General features: G+C 38.8%; 1 protein-coding gene across 1 annotated transcript; it reads left to right on the top strand.

Annotated features, from left to right (window-relative positions):
* Positions 1-10131: 10131 nt before the first annotated feature.
* LOC148854591 (uncharacterized) lies at positions 10132-11832 on the top strand. The gene is made up of 5 exons (XM_088982725.1): positions 10132-10245; positions 10337-10404; positions 10488-10635; positions 11173-11234; positions 11347-11832. The coding sequence occupies exons 1-5, from the start codon at positions 10158-10160 to the stop codon at positions 11632-11634; spliced, it is 654 nt and encodes a 217-aa protein (XP_088838851.1). The 5' UTR covers positions 10132-10157; the 3' UTR covers positions 11635-11832.
* The last annotated feature ends 7484 nt before the right edge of the window (positions 11833-19316 follow it).

The following is a 19316-nucleotide window of genomic DNA, read 5'->3' as shown; positions in this document are numbered from 1 at the left end:
TATATTTTATATGAGATATAAAAGTATATATATTATGGTTTCGAAATGATTTGCAAAAGGTTTTAATTTTCGGGATCCATATAAGCAGAGAGTGCAACACTGTTCCTTGCAGCCGAGGGAGATGTCATCTCTTGTCGGGCAGTGTATGATCATTATGGGCTGAGAGGTTAAGTGTATGACCATTGAGGATAATACCTGATGGGCTAATCTTGCATCTGCCCACAGTCCTTGGGTGTTAGAAGGTGGATTGGCCCAGGGACCACTTAGGGTAAGTGTTGGGCCCATAGAGCCCATGAGATGGGTTTCAGGGGGTGCACTGTCCATAACAGTGTATTCGGCCAGGCCTTATAACAAAGACTGGGCCGAACTCATGTGGCTGATGTGTAGATCAATGTTAGGGTCCCACGCCATACAAGGAAGCCCAACTGGGCAGTAGTTTGGAAGGCTAAATGAATACATAACCTTAAATGGGCCTTAAGCCCATTTTGAACTGGGCTAATTTGATTAGTCACTTAAAGGGGCGAATTCTAAGATGAATCAGCTGATAGAATTGGGCCCAGACCCTATCCACTTAGAGAGTCCCAGATCTAAATAAGATTTAGATCTGGAAGCCTCCTAATTGGATTAGGAGATGGCTGATCTAATCTGCAGATAAGATAAGGGTTATCCTTTATCACTTAAAGGGACTTCTAATCCAAATATGATTTGGGTTAGCAACTCCTAATGAGATTAGGAGCTGATCCATTTTGAGATTAAAAAAGGAGGAGGGAGCGGCAGCCTTTTGACATGCAACCAACACACTTTTGTCTTCAGAGCTGAGATTACAAGAAGAGAGAATTCTGCACCCTGCAAATACTCTCTTGCCGCCTCCTTCCTGCAGCCGCCGCCTCCAGCAGTTCGATCTTCAGTTCTTGGGAGAAATCAATGTTTGATCTTGAAATCAATCTTTTGGAGAATATTGGTTGGAGTTGTATTCACAAGTCATCCAGTTGATTTTTGCAAAGGGTCAAGTTATTTTGGAAGAACACTGCTGATCTTGCTCCACCCTGCACTGCGCCATCTTCAGTGGGAGCAGTTTTTGGATCCTTCCTTGGGCATGAACACCTCCATTGGGAGATACTGTTTCTTCGGATCAGGTATAATCACACCCTACTCCTTTTGGTTTAGATCTGGTTCAGTTTATGGTTCAAGAATGATACTTGAAAATATGATTTTCTAAATAGGGAATTTGATTCCCAGTTGAAGGGAGAGAAAAATTTTTGAAATTCGCCCCCTTATTCCGCATTCTTTGGGCGTTCATGTGATGAATATCCTATCCTTTCAAATAATTGACTCCTAAAAACTTGATTCCTAAAATTAAGTAACAACTTGACCCACTTATCCCAACCTCAATTTGATCGCTCTCCACATAACTTTCCAACATGACCCAACAACTTAAACTCGATTTATGACTTCTAACAGACCTCAAGTAAATATTTATCCACAAAAATCTCAACAATGGAAGCTTATTCACCTCAATGACTCCCCTAAATTTCTTTAATTACTTTGACCACTAGGCCCATTAGTGGGTCTGTGGTATCGATGCTATTCGATATCCTGTTAACATACCAGAAAGAAACATCCATCAACTTAAACCATAGATATAGAAGGTGTTTGGTTCCATGGGCATTTATTGAAAAAACACTGCTATATCAGTGTTATATAGGCATTGGTGTTTATTGCATACAAAATTGTTGTTTGGTTTTATCGTTTATCAAATAAATACTAAAAAACAGAAATGCTTTGATTTACATGCATGGAGCATTTGGAGAAGCATCAAATTCTAGTTTCCCTAACACCCCAACATTTCTGGAAATAAAATGCTTATGTGGCACATTTTTATAGGGTATTAATTTAAGGTGGAAAGTAAAAAATGTTTAAAATAATGTCCAACCAAACAACAAAAGCAAAAAACATTTAAATTAATGTTGTATAAATAAACATTTAAAGCAATAAATGGCCCATCTATAAATGCTCACGGAACCAAATATATACATAATTTTATAATTTCTTTATGCACAACACCATCCTTGGAATCGAAGCTTTGAGACCTGGTTCACACCAAATGGTGGGGTTGGCTGACTTGGAAAACCAATGCAGATAATGTGACCTTTTCCCCAAACTCACATGTTTTAATAATTGAACCAGTCCTTATGTCTTAATTTGAAAAGAAAACAAATACAACTATACAAATATGTATAGTGCAAATACATATAAAATAATATAAAGCATAGGATTTTGCACTCAATTATTTTTATTTATACTCCTTTCAAACTAGGCTTAGGAAGAACCGAACCCAAAACTTTAAACCTTAAACAACCCAATGGACCAATGTTTCTGAAAACTTTTAGACCATAAGAGAAAGTAGTTTGGAGGATTAAAGGGCCTTGGGCCTATGAATATCTTAGTAGGTGTTTGGCATCGATGTCGTTTCTTCAAAAAACGATTTCGAATTAGTGCAAACATCAAAATTTCATTTTTTATTGAGAAAATGCATACTGTTTGGTTAGTCGTTTTTCTGAAAAATGTTTTACCAGACCATACATTGAAAATCCGGAAAGGTGTGGTATGAGAAAACAACATTGTTTGGTGTTTTCCCATATTTAGGGGTGTTCACAAGTCAGGTTGGGTCGGTTTGAGTCATTTTATCAACTGACCCGACCTAGTCAGTTTACTTATTGACTAAACCGAAACCAAATGACCCTAACGCAAAACTGACCCAAACATGAAGGTTCGGTTTGGGTCAGTTTATCGGTTTAGTTGGTTTTTATATATATTTTAAACTAAAATATCTATATCTAAATATCTATTTATATTTAAGTTTATTTCTTTTTAGTTTTTATGCAAAACCAAAATATATATTTAAACCGATTAGTTTTTTTATGCAAAATTGATTTTTTTGTCAATATATATTTAAATTTATACAGAACATAATTAAATATTGTACCATTGTATTATATTTGTATTGGTTTTACGTTTTTAAATTTTATCATAAATAACCATTTTTTTTAAAGTTCAAATAAAACACAAATAAAATATATCAACATTTAACATATAGGGTAGGGACTAATTAATAATTACTTAAAAATATAGGATCGGTTTGGTTCGATTTGGCTTCAGTTTTCATATATGAAAATTGAAACCGAACTGAGTTGTTGGTTTATTTTTTCATACAAACCAAAACCGACCAACTTGGGTTGGATCAGGCCGATTTGGTCGGTTTAGTCGGTTTGACATTTAATGTGAACACCCCTACTCATGTTTCTAGTGTTACTAGCAACGATATGTTGACATGCATTGAAAAACACATGTCATTATATGGAAGCAACAATAATGGTAACAAATCGAAAACTTGTGAAAATGTTTTCTAAAAAATTCCCTTTGATTTTGACATTTTAGGGGATGTTTGGAAGTGTGGTTGTTTTTTCTGAAAAACGGTATCACGTTGGATCCACGTAAGCGATTCCACAAACGCCCACATACATGATTGTTTGGTTCAAGTGTTTTTTTTTTTTTTGAAAAAGTGCTGAAAAACGGGCATGCTTCATAAAATGGGACCCAACCATTGCATGAAACATCAAATTTGGCATTTCATGTTTCGGTGAACCGTTGCCCCCAATTGTTGACTGATTGGTGATTACGTGTATCCTATGTGACAGTTACCTATCAGCACATACATGAAAAATGGTGATGAAAATCATCTTACCAAACAACATAATGTTACTCACTACATACGTGACATAAACACTCCCATACATATGAAGGCATTCTTTTGTAAAAAAACGGGTCTAACAAGTATGAGCGTTTTATTTTTTATTTTTTATTTTTTTTTAAAATTGGTATAAAAAAACGCCAACACTTTCAAACATCATCTCAACCGTTGGTGCATTTGATAAATCCATATCTGCTCTGGACCAAGCTAGACCGACTAACCTTCCCTAATATTTGAGCATTGACAGAGGACAAATGGGCTTAGCCCTTGTCGCTCCTTTCTTTTATTCATTTGGCCATGGTGTTGCGTGTTGCCACGCAAAAGAGACATCTCTCTGTTGCTGCCAGTGGAAAATCTCGTTTTCATGGTCACATTATTCCTCATGTTTATTCTTCTTTTCTTTTTTAAAATTTTTTTGGATGTCAGGCAAATGGCATAATCACAGAGCATGTCTCTCATACGGTCATACCCATTAAAAAGCTTCCATTTCAGTGAGCGTAAAAATTTATTTAAATATCAACTTCGACTGTACTTTCCGCTCCTTCCGTGGTAATATCAGATAATTTGCATGGGACTCTGGGCAACATTACTTGTCATTGCTGGCTTGTAAGTTTGAATGGATAACCATTATTTAGGGCAACTCTTAAGGCTTAAATAATAATAATAATAATAATAATAATAATAATATGTTAAATAATTTTTTCATTAATTGATCAACCTTCTGTTTGTTGTTTTTGTGTATGTAGAAAGAAAAGTTGAGTAGGAAGACTTAGCTTCATCATGTTTTAAAGATTAATTAATAACTATGAAGTTTTTGCACTTTATTCAAATAGATTTAGGGGGCATTAGTTTTTTGGATTTTGAGAGGGGAAAGATGGTCAATGGAACAAATAATCACATTGATCGGGAAATCTATGTTCTCACCTAAGGGAAGTTGCCAACAATTGGATGGAATAAAAATGTTCATTTTAATAATGGATTTTCATGGCTAAAATGATCATTGTCTTATTTACTTGAAAAATAAAAAAACATGGATAAATGCATTTTTCCATATAAGTAACTTACCAAAAAGCTAATAGGCCTCTAGTGTTGAGAAACTAGGATGAATTTAAGGGGTTAAACATATGAAATTAGTTTCAAAATAAAAATAAAGTTTGAATGGTAATGAATTGTGATTAGTCAGAAAAGAAAAAGGGCCTTATTTATTAAAAAGATGCCTTTTCAATTATAGAGGGCATAATGCCATTCAAATTAAAATAAAATATTATGGTAGTTTTGGAACTGCGACTTTTCGAAAATGTATTAAACATTGACATTTTAACTTTAAAATAAGTCCCAGAATTAATTTCTGTCCTAAAATATGGTAGCTTCTGTTCCAATTCTGACCGGAAGTAGCAAAAATGCCATTGTTAACCAAGAAAATTTATTTCCCAAGCCACAAGGAGAACTTTAAATTAAATATGAATGCATAAGCTTAATTTTGGCCTAACAAAGTCAAGTTTGCAAAATATAAAAATAAAATAAAAGAAAAAAGTATCTTGAATTTATCAAAGCTTTAAACCAGAGCAACGGTCAGGCAGGCTAAGTAGCAAAAAAAAAAAATGTAACATGAGGAAAGCAGTTAGCTTCTAGTTATTATAAATTATATCACATATAGTTAATACTTAGAGATTAAGGCTGTATTGGGTTGCAATACAAATAAATTTGCACTGATATGAAACATTAGCAATGCAAATGATTTGAGTGTAAATTATGATATATTTTTGTTTCAAAATTTAGCTTATTTTATTTGGCTGCATTACAAGTAAAGTAAATTAAGACATGAAGCAAAATAAAACAAAACCCAAAACAAAATAAATGAAAATTTACACTTTTTTTTTTCATTTGCACTCCTATACATTTATATTAGTGCAATTTTATTTGCACTGCAACCAAACACAGGCTAAGGGATAGATGTTTGGGTGGGTCATTTAGAGAAGTCTAACCCAAGAATCCTTTTAGGGAATAAGTATGAATAAGGGATTGAATCTGCAGAAGTCTGAGAACACACAATGCATACAAGGCTAGAACCATCATTGGGTAAATGACCTTTTCTGATCTGATGTGATATCATGTTAAGTTTCAAGAAACAGGAGACTACGTACATTCAATTCAGTCATGGGATGCAAGTAGGAAAGTACAGAAATGGGCCATATATAGAAATTTCCCCACGTGGGCAGAACAGGGGGAGTTTATGCAAGCTTTTCCCCTGTGTAGAAAACTGAAAACCTTCTTTTTCCCAAGCTGTAGAAGACTAATATAACATTGGGCAAGTACACAAATTAGGACATGAATAAAACAGGCGTTTTCATAAATCAGAACCCGACCTACCAGAGAGAAGAACTAGGAGAAGCGGCAGTTACGCCTGTTAATTGGTTCTGCAACTTGAATTAAATAGCTGGGTGAAGCAAATGACTCTGTATTATACATGACAAGATTACTGCTACTAAATCTAAGTCAGCCCGCAATTCAAAAATCTGGCCTGGAAAATGCCAAAGTTGACTGGGCTTAATTAGTAGACCTGGCCTAGCCCAGACCTAAAGTCAAGCTGGGAAGAGAGGATCCCTGCATGTTGCCATGCCATCAAAGCAAAGCCAAGCCAAGCCAGGCAAAGCATGTTTTGTTCATTTTCCTACAAAACCACTGGGATCACCCTAGCTAGTATAGGTAGTTCCAACTTCCAAAGGTGGTTGCTTTTCATTGGGCACATCCCATTTTCTTAATGAAATCAATACTCAAAGACAAAAACACCCCAATGTTTTGGCTTCCTTGACGACAACTAATGCTCAACTTTTTAGTCTTTTCACCGGGGATGTGCCAGGTTTATATAAAATAAAAAAAAAAATAGTTGTGCCTTAATCACTCAGACCGATCACTCCCCTTTCATTTTGTTCATATATAGCTTGGATTGAGAATGCGGCTGCTGTTTGAACATTGAAGTCTGAAGTCTGAACCATGCTGGACCACAAGGGCATTCCTTAATTTTTATTACATTATTATGAGAAAGAAGATTGTGTTGGTGGCAGCCATGTGCCTCTGCCTTCAAAAGGCAAAACAGAGTTTGGTTTCATGCATTGAGATCTGAAACTAATCTTAATTAGCAGCAAACAAAATCCTACACCAACGTTCTTTCCAATGAAACTCTATTGCATACAAGTTGGTATCCAAATAAACTCAGAATCCCTAAACCTATAAAGGTCCATCTCCGTACACACACAGAGGAGTACAAGCCATAAACCCTAGAACAAAATCCAACGAAGAGAACATGCACTGCTAAATGCTAGCTAGCTACTTCTTCCAAGCCACTGTCCAATGTCTCTCCTGCTGGTTTTTAATTTCCCCCATTGATTGAACCCCAGTAGTAGTAACAAACTAACAACTCAAAAGGTGAGAACGAGCGAACTTGAACAAAAGAACGTTCAAAGTCTGGTTTGCGTTTCAATCAAAGGTTACTCACTTACTCTTAGTGATCAGTTTTATTTAATTAGTAATAAAGTATTACTGATTACCGACCTACATAAGAAAAGGATTAGTATAATTTAAGTTGAAGTATCAAGAAAACAAATGAGATTGAAGAAGACTACATAACATTGGTGAATGATGCCACACTCTTATTTATTGTGAATACAGGTCCCTTTGGGATTGGTTGTCATATATATACAGGACCCATTTAGCTAACAGATAAAAGTATAAATATTTAAAGAAAGAAAAATGCCAATCTTTTTAACTTCATGCCCATCAACTGTAAAAGGGAAGAGAAATTATCTATAGTATGCCAATTAATTCTTTGTCAAGCAAAAGGCAGAAAGAGTCCTAATATATCAAATTAAATTAGATCAGTTTTGCAGATCGCCATTCCAACTTCATTGCACCGTAGAGCTTGGAGACGTACGTTACAATTTTTTCCTGTGAAATGGAAATGGATATTCCAAAATATCTTCCACCACCTACCTTGATGATACACGTGTCAAGACATGTGACACATGTGCATGATGCATGTGGCAAACTGCCGAGCATTGCACGCCACATGGCACAATTTTCCACGTAGATGAAATGTTGAGATTGGATGGTTTTCAGATTTCTACCATGGTTTTGCAAGGTAGAATAACCGACTGGTTACAGCTCACACTGTTCTCAAAGGCCACCCATGCACCAATACGAAGTTGGAATTCACGCCCTCGTGTTCTAAACTACGGGACCATCGCCTTTATTTATTAAGTATTATTTATTGTTAATGATGATAGGGTTAGTGATTCAATGTAGTAATCACTTGCCCATGTTCCTTCAGCTCTTAATTTGATGCATGCCCATTCTCCATTGGGAGCTATGCTTTCCTAATCACCGGCTACTATATATCTTGCCGATAAGATAAAAACAAGACAAGAATATTCTAGGTCTGTTGTTTAGTGAGTTGAAGGTTTGCTCTGAAAGCTTTTTATTTTAATTTTTTGCATAGAAAACTAGATATTTAATTTCTACACTTTGTGTAATATTTCCCATACTTCTGGTAAAAAAAAAAAAAATATACTGGACATCATTCCAAATAAAAGAAGTAATTTTTCTATTTTGAAGTTAAATAATCTTTTGATTGGTTAATTTGCTCCTTGCCCGGTTGCCCACATGTTCAAAGAGATTTGAAGTGGTCTATTTGTCTCACATTGGGCCCCAACCCATCTTCCTAAGAAAAAAAAAAAAAAAGAAAAGAAAAAGAAAAGAAAAAGCGTGATCACTTGAAAGGGAAAATATATGTAAGTAAAATTGTAGGAGATGATAAGAGACTTCATAAAATTTATAGATGATGACAAAAATAGTAGGAGTAATTTCTTGAACTAGATGAGATATGAGGGACGTCTGTCTCTGTTCAGATTCAGTACTATATATAGGGGTGCTTACCGATTCTTGGGCTATTTTTGAGATCGAATCGATAATATCGGTATATGAAAAATCGGTAACTGAAATTAAATCGAAGTTGTTCGGTTAATTGGTGGTTCAGTTCGTCGGTTTTTCAGTTTTTTTTTTCTGTTTTTATAATATATATTATAAAAAATATATAACTATATAATAAAAAAGTTAAAAATATATAAAACATTGTATTTTAAATAATAAATAATAAATTATATATTATATATAATAATACATAAATATATAAAATATATAGAAATATATGTATACTAGTTATTTTGATTAACCATTGGTTTTCTATATTGGTTAACCAAAACTGAACTGATACCTTTGATTTTTTAAAAAGACCGAACTGAAACTAAATCGACTGATTTAGTTAACTGAATATTCAATTCGCTTCGGTTTTTCAGTTTTTTCTTGTTCACCCCTATTACTATATCCCATATTTGTAAGTTTTTTTGAAATAAGAGATTCCACAGTTGTGATGATTTGTTGCATATTTTTTCTTAAATTTTGTTCTCATATTTGAGCTGGTATACGAATATATCAGGCGATCAATCTCTTACTTCCGAAGTTAATAGATCATGTTTAACAAATGAAAGTAATGTATAAAGGTTAGCTGAGACTTTCTAGAAATCAGAAGCTAATGAGATGTTATCTCAGAACTGTTCAAAACCCCCGATGGGCTTTCCTCTTTTTTTTTTTTTCTTTTTCCCATTTCAAATCCCAAATCCCAGTTTGACAACTGGCAAGAGAGGTACTTGTCCCGATAAGTAGGACCACTTTTAATTTAGTCAATGCCGAAACAATCTCAGAACACCCATTTTAATGGCTGGTAAATAGTTGTTGGTCATCTCTTTCACACATGGAAAAGCTTAAGCGAATAGGGAGTAGCCTCCACAGTCCACTATCATATGAAACTGTGCCAAAGGCAGGTCGGTAGCTGTGGCTGTTGATCTTTGTTCTGGTCTTGCGCACTTGAAACTACCTTAATTACTTTTGGGCGCATTGCATGATATTAATACAAAATGCCTAATATGGGGACTAGAGTCATCAATAAAACCATATATTAATGATATCGAAGCTCTAGCTTTAGTGGGCACCAAAATCTCAACCACCAAATTCACTTTCCTCGTTGCATGCATGGCAGCAGACAAGCGCAAAACACCCGTATCTTCCATTCCACGCTATTTTACTCCTCTCTCTTAATACTTGAAGCCAAAACCCAAAAGACCACATTCAACTTTTCAAGCTTTGAACGCTGTTGTTTAGAGTTTCCCCAAGTCGTACGTATAGACAAGAGACAAATTTTTTAGTTTTATTTTAGAAAGATGAGATGTCGGAACCCTAGGAGCTTTGACTTGGGATTGGACCATCAACTCTCTATAAAACCAGCTTGTGTTGTCTTTCTTTCTTCTCTTTTGTTGTTAACAGCAAACAAACATACTAAAGATCGCAGGAAAAGATGGCGCTCACAATGTTTACACGCTTAATAGTAGGGTTTCTCTTCGCTTTGCTTTCCCTAAGCAACTCTGTAGCACATACCCAGAAAGGTAGATACGTGTTTATTTGTATAAGCTTCATAGTTAGTTCGTTCTCTATATATGGTTAAAAGCGATTAATTCTTGCTCTTTCCTTCTGTAGCTTTGGAGACGGAGATGGTTGTCGATGGAATTACGGCCAGTGCATTGGGTGTGGTGTCTGTTAATAAGGTAGTAAGTTATTACTTCAGCAACTCTTTGTTAATCTTTCTTTGGAGAGTTAAATTTTTCTCCTAATTTCAACATTTTAGCAGGAACTTCTTGTTGGTGTACCGGCTACAGCTTCCACAAGAAACAAGAAGCTCGGAGGAAGGAAAATGGCAGCCGGAAAAGTCTTTATGAAGGATTCAATATTGAAAGAGGAAACTTGGAATGGAGGAACTCCAAATCCAAAGATTTCAGGTGCAGCCCATTCTGTTGGAAAATGTAATCATGGAGGGAAGGGAGAATCCAATGTAGAATGTGAACCGAAAGATAGAAGTCTTCTAAATGTGAAGGTCAATGTGGTTGATTTTATAGCTTTCAGTGCTGATTATCGTGTGCCAAGACCTCACCCACCTAAGAATAACTGAGGAAAAAGCAGTGAAGCTCTTCAAAAAAAAAAAAAAAAGCTAGCTCCAGTTTTGCCCTAATCGTGTTTCTATCTATAGAGGTCCTAGGGAAACCGAGTGGAATACATCATACTTGTATGTACGGAATAGACTTCTGATGTTCTAATAAATTATTATACCAAGTGGCTCAAAGTTCTTGCATTGACGACTGCTATTTTTGACAATTGCGTGGGACACTAATTAAATTTGTTTATGATGATTGCTTAATTCTCATTTCATAGACTGTTGGATTGTTTAAACCATCATTCAGCCGAGTTCTTTGATATGGGTTGTAGGGGGGAATTACTGGTTTGTAGTTCAATTTGAATATTTGGTCGTTTGGGTGCAGGAGGAGATAAAAATGCTTCTAAGAGTTCAATTGGAAGATTGCTAAAGAACATGAATGATCAGGTCTCTCTTTCTCTCTCTCTCTCTCTCTCTCCCTCTACTCCACATGAATACTTCCACATGTTGTTATATATTTCTCTCCTACTCTAACACAGAATACTTCCACATGTTGCAGCCAACCCACAAGGAAGTTCAAGGGAAGCCAGTTGAACTCCCAAACACAACCAACCAACTCAGGTACCATAAGTCTAAGGCTGCTTCAACTTGTGACAAGTTGGAATGTTCATCAAGGTCAAAAGGATCAGGTTCTGTAGAGTCCTATTATGCCTTTCAGAAAATTGAAAGGCAGAAGCTTCTTCAGGCTGCTAATGAGTTAGTGACCCTGATCCATAAAGATTACAGTGCAAACAAAAAGCCTCGTCACAGTCCGCCAATCAACAATGGTGTGTCTATGAAACCGTAGTTAGTTAGGTTTAGGTTCACAATTTTGTTCCTCCCAAGGAAGAGAGAAGTTCCATCACTTTTGTTTCCAATGACAAACCTTTCATTTCTCTTCATGGACCAGCTATAAAGTCGAACATAATATAGTTTGGTTTGTTTTAATAATATGTTGGGATAGAACTAGTAGACAACTGTAAATTGATATGCCTTCTGAAGCACTTCTTTTAATGAGATTATTAGGTTGTTTTAAGAATTATATATCTAAGTTTATCTTGCTGCTAGCTGTTGCTCTGGCATCTTTAAGATGGATCAAGATATCTCTGAGCAATTTATGGTCACAGGACTGGTTAAGATTAATTTTTGCAACAAATTCTTGTGGCATCCCTCTTAGATATATATTTTGTTTGTAGGACCTTAATTAATTAATTTATTCCAGTTTGGGAATGTATGTCATCTTTCCTATTTAACTATTTGACAAACGGGGAAACAATCTGAAGGAGTGTTTTGTTTTTCAAGTTAAGATTTTAATTAATTGCATACCAAGGAAAATAGGGGTCCATGCATGCATGGTTCTCACTCAGATGACTCCATCGAGATGATCTCATTCAGTTCTAACTGTATGTAGTCACGTACAAAAGATAACTTAAGCCAGGGAAAAAAATCCTTGAGATAATTAGGCCATGTTTGTTTCAATAATTTCATTCTTTCTTATCCTTACATAAGATAAAGTTCTAAAATGAATAAGAATGGATAAAATGGGCAGAATGAGAAAATATACTGCTATGAACCAAAACGCTCTTTTCCTAAAAAAATGATTTTTTTCCTGCATAGGTCTCCAAAACTGTTGGCATTGATGGAGGAATAATGACTATATAGTTATAAATAATTCTTAGTTGTAACATTTAACTGCAACATATATAATTTAAATTTCAATCAATCTTTTCTAGCTATTTGAAATTGTCAATATAACCAGTTTCCCTGCTCAGGTCCACGAAACCCATACTTGCTGCTAGTGCATATGACAGGGTACTAGTTGGGGCAAAACCATTGCTACCCCTTGTTTAGTTCACCAATGGAACGAGGACCAAGCATAATGAAAATTACTTTAATATGTATTTTGATACGCTACTCAGCCCAGATAACGTAGTGTTGGAATACACCCTCAGGTTTGAGTTCAAGGTGTCCAACAATGAGGCTGAGTATGAGGCCTTGATTGCTGGGCTCTACCTTGCCTTGGACCTCGGGGCCTGAAGAATTGAGGCCTTCAGAGACTCGCAGCTAGTGGTTAACCAAATCCATGACCAGTTCGAGGCTCGGACCCCCTCCATGGCGAGTTATCTATAAAAGGTGTAGGAGTTCATTCAGCAGCTCAAGCATTTCAATATTCAACAGATCCCTCGAGCTGAGAACACTCGAGTCGATGCCCTTTCGAAGTTAGCCAGCACGTCGTAGACTGACCTTGACTCAACTGTCCAACTGGATACGTTAGCCCAGCTGAGCATCGCACCAATGACCCTTCTCGTCTTCCAAGTACAACACGTCCCATCTTGGATGGACCCCATAACCAAGTATTTTTGAAAAGACACTCTCCCAGAAGACCAAGCAGAAGCGAAGAAGCTCCAACACAGAGCGGCTCGGTACTGCCTTATATAGGGCCAACTCTACCGTCGTTCCCACACTCTCCCATACCTGAAGTGTCTCCCCCTAGCTGAACCAGACTATGTCCTTAAGGAGATACATGAGGGCATTTGCGGAGATCACCCTGGTACGCACACATTAGCCCATAAAGCACTCTGGCCGGGCTACTTTTGGCTGACGATGAAGCAGGACGCCGCTTCGGCATCCCTCACGTGCTCATCACAGACAGTGGGACACCATTCACCGATAAGATGTTCGAGGCCCTTTGTGCTGAAAGATCTTGGACAACTATACCTCAGTCAGCAGAAGATTGGGGACACCAAGGCATAGCCCGACTTTGGCCAGCAAAAGAAACCGAAAGGTCCTAGACAACTACACCTCGGTCAGCAAATGATTGGGGACACCGAGGCATAGCCCGGCTCGGCCTGTGCAATAGTCTGGCCGACCACACCTCGACCAGATAAAGAAAAATGCACAAGTAAAAATAGCAACGACAACAAGATGCATGTATGTAGTCAACACAAAGAAGAGCTGATATTCAGCTTAAGATGGTCCATTACATCGTTTGAGGCTCAACATACCGAGCCAATACAAAAAAGAAAAAAAAAGAGCATGACAAAGATAGAAAAAGCATAAGTTGGAAGAAACAACCACTCAATCCCCAACGGCAGAGTCAGTAGCCCCATCAACAGCTCAGCCTCGTTGCTAGCCTCTTCATCGGCTTCCTCGGCGGAACCCTGCAGAGTATCAGGATTGCAAGCTCCCCAGCCCTATGACTCCTTGGCCAGCTCTGGGTGGCAGTGAAGGACCCTTTGTCGGAAGACGTTAAATCTAGCTGCGAAGGAAGCCTTGGCATACTCATCCATTTGTAGCTTCATCTCCTCTGACGCCTTGTACTGATCAACAGCCTCCTCAGCAATCTCCTTCCTCAACCTCTCCTGCTCCGCCTTAAGCTCAATGATCTCTTGCTTCAGCCCACGGCCAATGCTGGCCTGCTCGGTCACCTCCTTCTCTAGCATTGCTGACCGCTCCCTAGTAGCCTAATGATCGGTTAGTTGGGCTTTCTGCCGCAGATACTTGGAGTGTTCTCACTCGTACGTTGATCGGAGGTCTCAGAGATGATCAACCAACGCGACCACCACACAAGCATTCTGCAGAAGAGAATGATGAGTGTATGCAAAAAAAATAAAAAAAATAAACAAAAACAAAATCACAAGGGATAAGAAAGAAAGGAACTCACCTAGGCAACAGATCGCAGAAGCGCACTCTAAGGCTCCACTACCGACCCCGACCGACTCCCAAGCCATCGACATAGTCATGATCCCTTGCAGCAATTGCTCGGGAACCCCAAGTGTTTCCAAGTTATCATTAACGCTAACTTACCACCGCAGCATGTGCTGACCCGAGCTGCTGCCGCCCATTTCTGTCCCGATGCACCTATAGGGCGATGAACCCCTTCAGGATCAACTACGATGACATCCTCCTCCTCAGCCTCCCACTGTCGAACCCTCCTGTGCTAAAGATCCGCCCTATCCACGGATCGTGGCTGGTCTACTACCTTGGGTCGAACCTCCGGCTATGCACCAGCTCGCCCCTGCCTCTGCCAAAGTGCCCTCATCCGATGAACAATCTCTTTTTCGCTGGCCATCCTTATACCTGCGACACAAGACACCCAAGATAAGTAGAAAGCAAACAAGTAAACCGTAACCTTGCAAATAAATAGTAAAGGAAACAGATCGCCCACCCTCTCCATTAACCCGTTGAGCATCAACATCTCCGAGCATGTGCACGGGATAACATCTATTTTGTGGATCATGCTCAAGGCCGACCTCTCCTCCCAAGTAAGCATCGTCCACTAGGGCTGCGGCACAATTGTCCTCGACTCTTGTAGCTCGGGCGAAAAAGGGAGACCCCCGGAAATGTGCACGAAGAAGAACGACTCCTTCCAGTGATTCACAAAAGAAGGAGCCCCAACCAACGATCAGACATTCTGCCTATTGGAAAAATAGTAGTAGCCCGGCTGATGGTGCTTTAGCTGAACCATCCCCAGGGTCAGCTCGATGTCACAAACCACACATTAGGACATGAGGCCGAGCAAGAACCTAAAGGAGTTCGACATCAACTACACCGACAACACCCTATACCAGCTCAGTACCTCGACGACCCCCTCACTCAATGGGAACCTCAGCCCAGCCTCCAAGCTATGCTCGTACACACATGTCTCGCTGGGCTGAGCATCAGTGGCCATTTTTCCGGGCTACGGACACCTCACTTGGAACTCCACGAGAATGACGCACAAAGCTCAGATCTGAGTCATATCCCCGGGTGCCAAGGTGCAAGGTGTGATGAACTTACAATTTATCTATATTTTATGAGGTTTTTGCATGAAATTTTATAATGGTTTAATTAAATTTTTGCCGTATTTTAGCTTGATTGCAAGAAAGATTTCAGGGGGAGCCAAATCAACAAAAAGAAGGCAAAAGCAAGAAAAGAAAACCCAAAAATTTATCAAGTTCAGCCCGGCCCAGCCATGAGAGCAAGAGAATTTCATTCGGCCCAAGAAGAGCAAGTGAAACTCTTTGGAAAATCCAAGGGAAGAAGCCTAGCTATGAGGAGAATTCGGCCCAGCAAGGAAGGCCCATTTTTAGCCCAAATAACAGCCTAGAGTGTAGCCCACATGAGCTCAAAAGCAAGCTAAGTTGTAGCCCAAATAGCACCCCAAAGGGAGCTAGGGGCGGCAACTTCTAGGAGTTTCTTGAAGAGAAGGAGGGAGCACTCTAGAAGGTTCATGAGGGGTGTAATACACCCCATTCTAGAGGCTTCAAGAAGGGGCAAGAGCCCCCTTGAAAAACTATATAAGGAGGCCTCTAGGAGGGGAGAAAGTTGTTCAATTGCTTGAGAGAAAGGCTCTCCCACTCTTAGAGGTTCAGCCACCTTGAGAGAAGAGAAGAGAAGAAGGCTAGGCGCAAGGAAGAAGAAGAAGAAGGGCTGAAGGAAGTTCAAGACAAGCAAGCTAGAAGAAGAAGGTGAGTTCGAATTGAGGGATTGTGATTCAAAGATTTTTTGTAATAAATCATTTGTAGTTTCATTCTCTTTTGATTTGAATTCAGTTTCTTAGTTATATGTTCTTTCTTCTTTCTCCTTGTTTCCATTCTTCCTTGATGTATTTCAGCTTGTAAAATTTCAGTTCAGCAATCTAATTCTTTTTGATTCATTCAAATGATCATGCATTGTACTTGAAGTTTCTTGAATAAGGGTGTGATTGCAGATCAATTCGGCCAACTAACCTTCAAAACTCAGATCTGAATTCTCAGATCTGAGATTGCAAGATCTGAATTGCTTGAAAGAGAATTCAGATCTGCAAATTTCAGATTGGGCGAATTAATCTACAGCTTGGAATTCCTAGAGTGCTTGAGAGAGACTCTAGGAATTCAGATCTACTATTCAAGAACTGAATTGAGTGCAAGGTTAGAGATAACTTGCACAATTCAGTTGGTGATCAATTCAGATTTGAATTGATGCCTTAGAAGTGTTTGAAGAAATGCATGCATGGGGATTAGATTCTTGCTAGAGATAGAAGAACCGTCACTCATGCATAGGATGAACATGCGCTTGAGAGAGGCTGTTCATGACCTTGGGGGTTTCACCAAACCAAGGCTCAATCATGATTCATTCGAATGATCCAAATTGATAGATTGCTGAATTCTGAGATTGACATTTACTGCTTACTCTTCTAACCTGAATTGAAGGCAATTGGACCAATGATTTAGATAGATTTTAATTTAGGATTTCTTAGCTTTCATTAGAGTTTTGATTTATTTGTTGATCAGATAAGAAATGTTCAATTTAGTATTGGTAATTGTTTCCTAAATCCTCGTGGGAACGATACTTCACTCACTACTTTATTACTTGAACGGCTAGTGCACTTGCTAGTGTCACAATGAGCCACACATCAAGGTGTGGTGCCAAATCAACGATTTGCCCGTAGGGGGAGTTCCACCTCCGTCCTAGAAGGGCCAGCCTCAGCCTCCTCGACTTCGGTGACCGCAAAGTCCCTCAGCTCCAGCTCATAGTTGGAGCCATGGTAAGAGCTGGAACCAGAACCACTATTGAAGGACTCGAAAGAAGAAGAGAACCGGCGGGATAAGGAAGACATAACGAGCCAAGAAATGGAAAATAGCCGAGTAGCCACCGCCAAGCAATGCAAGCTACCTCCCTCGCAAACGACACAAAGGTGGGGTCCCCTCCTTTTTATTTTATAGCCACCAGGGGCATGGACCGAGGAGAGGTCAACAGTATAGATGAGGCACCTCTAACAACGCCTCAGAAGACTAATTGATGCGACCGCTTACGCATGCGTGAAGCATTGAAAACTGAAGTGACGACCCCAACATGCAACGGATACAACCATTAATTGCGTAGGTTTGACCCTCAGTACCGGTCCAACCACCAATGTGGACCCTCGGAGGAGTCGCACAAGAACGCCAGTCCAACTAGAAGGCTCAACACCAACCAGAGCCGAGCCCCGACGTCAGACAAGGCTACATGGCCTCACAACAGTCTGGCCGAGCATTCCCCCTCCTCGACAACAGAATTGGGGGAGTGGTTTGGAGGATTCCTCAGCAACGACCAACACTGCGTGGACAGCGGAAGTTCCCTAGCCGAGAAACGAATTGGGACTACTTCAATCATCGACTTCAAAACTGGAGGAGTGGTGTTTGGATCATGGCTGAGCTAGTCTTGAGAGACACATGGCCGCCTAGTCTTCACCTGGCCACATCGACATAGCTAGTCGAGCTACGCTACTATTGTGGCCCCCACCTTATCGTTTTCTCCACGCCAGCTACACGTCACATGGATGAGCACAACTACTGATAAAGAGGAGTAAAGAAGACAACTCCGCTGGGGAACAGGACCCTATCCCAAATACCTCGGTAGCTAACCTCATCCCGACAACCCTGGAAGCCTAATCCAACCGGGACACGAATCTTCGACTATAAAAAGGTACTCCATGCCCAAGGTAAGGGCCCCCAACTTCTAGCACCCACACCGTTAGTCTGCTCGGACCAACACCCTCATTGCTCGGTCCGATCATTCACCGCCCTCTCACTGACTTGAGTGTTGGAGTACTTACCCGGGAATAACTCCTTGGGCCTCTGACTTCTTCTCTTGATTGCAGATTACATAACGCGACACCGTCCTTGTAAGCTCAGCACCGCCCAATCAACAAGGATTATCTACTTTCTCTCCTCAGTTCATGCACTACTTCGGATTGAACAGAATCAATTACCTTAATGAACTATCAAGTATTGATTTATGGATTTGCGAAAGATTTTGTCCATCAAGAGGAATTAGGCAAGGGGATGCCTTATCAATATACATTTTTATGTTATATGGAGAGGCTTTTACAAAGAATATCTTTAAACAAATAGGGAATAGGAAGGTGGGCTTAAACCTGTATGAAATGCCCCTAATATCCTAATAGATGATTGTCTAATCTTGTCAAAAGCGTCAATAGATATAAATATAAAAGTTAAGAAAATTCTAAAAATATTTGCAAAAGCATTGAAACAAAAACCAAACTACAAGAAATCAACTTTAATGTTTTCTAAAATTATACCCTCAAAATTCTAGAAGATTATGGGAAATTAAAATCCCCCAAAATTAGATAGAAGGCAAATACTTTGGAGCTCCAATAATATATGGAAGAGTGGATATATAGTTCATTTAAAGAGAATATAGAGAGAATTAAAAATAAAATGGAAGGCTAGAAAAGCAAAATTCTGTTTATAACATAGAATCACCTTGTTAAAGGCTGTGGTAGCTAATATAGCTCAATACTGGATGAGTTTATTCCAATTTCCAAAGTATATTGATAGATTGCAAAAAAGATTTCTAAGGGGAAGCAAAAAATATTAAAATCATTGTGCCTCGAAAAGTGGAATAAAGTTTGCATGCTTAGATCAAATGGAAGTTTGTTTATTTTTAAGATGGAATACATCAATGCAGCAAACCTAATGAAGTTAGATTGGAGAATAGTGATAACCGATGGGTAAAATTGGTGAA

This window comes from Nelumbo lutea, chromosome 4 (assembly GCF_056320005.1).
Source record: "Nelumbo lutea isolate HS-2025 chromosome 4, American lotus-T2T, whole genome shotgun sequence".
Taxonomy (NCBI): Eukaryota; Viridiplantae; Streptophyta; class Magnoliopsida; order Proteales; family Nelumbonaceae; genus Nelumbo; species Nelumbo lutea.
This window is presented reverse-complemented; position numbering and strand designations above follow the sequence as displayed.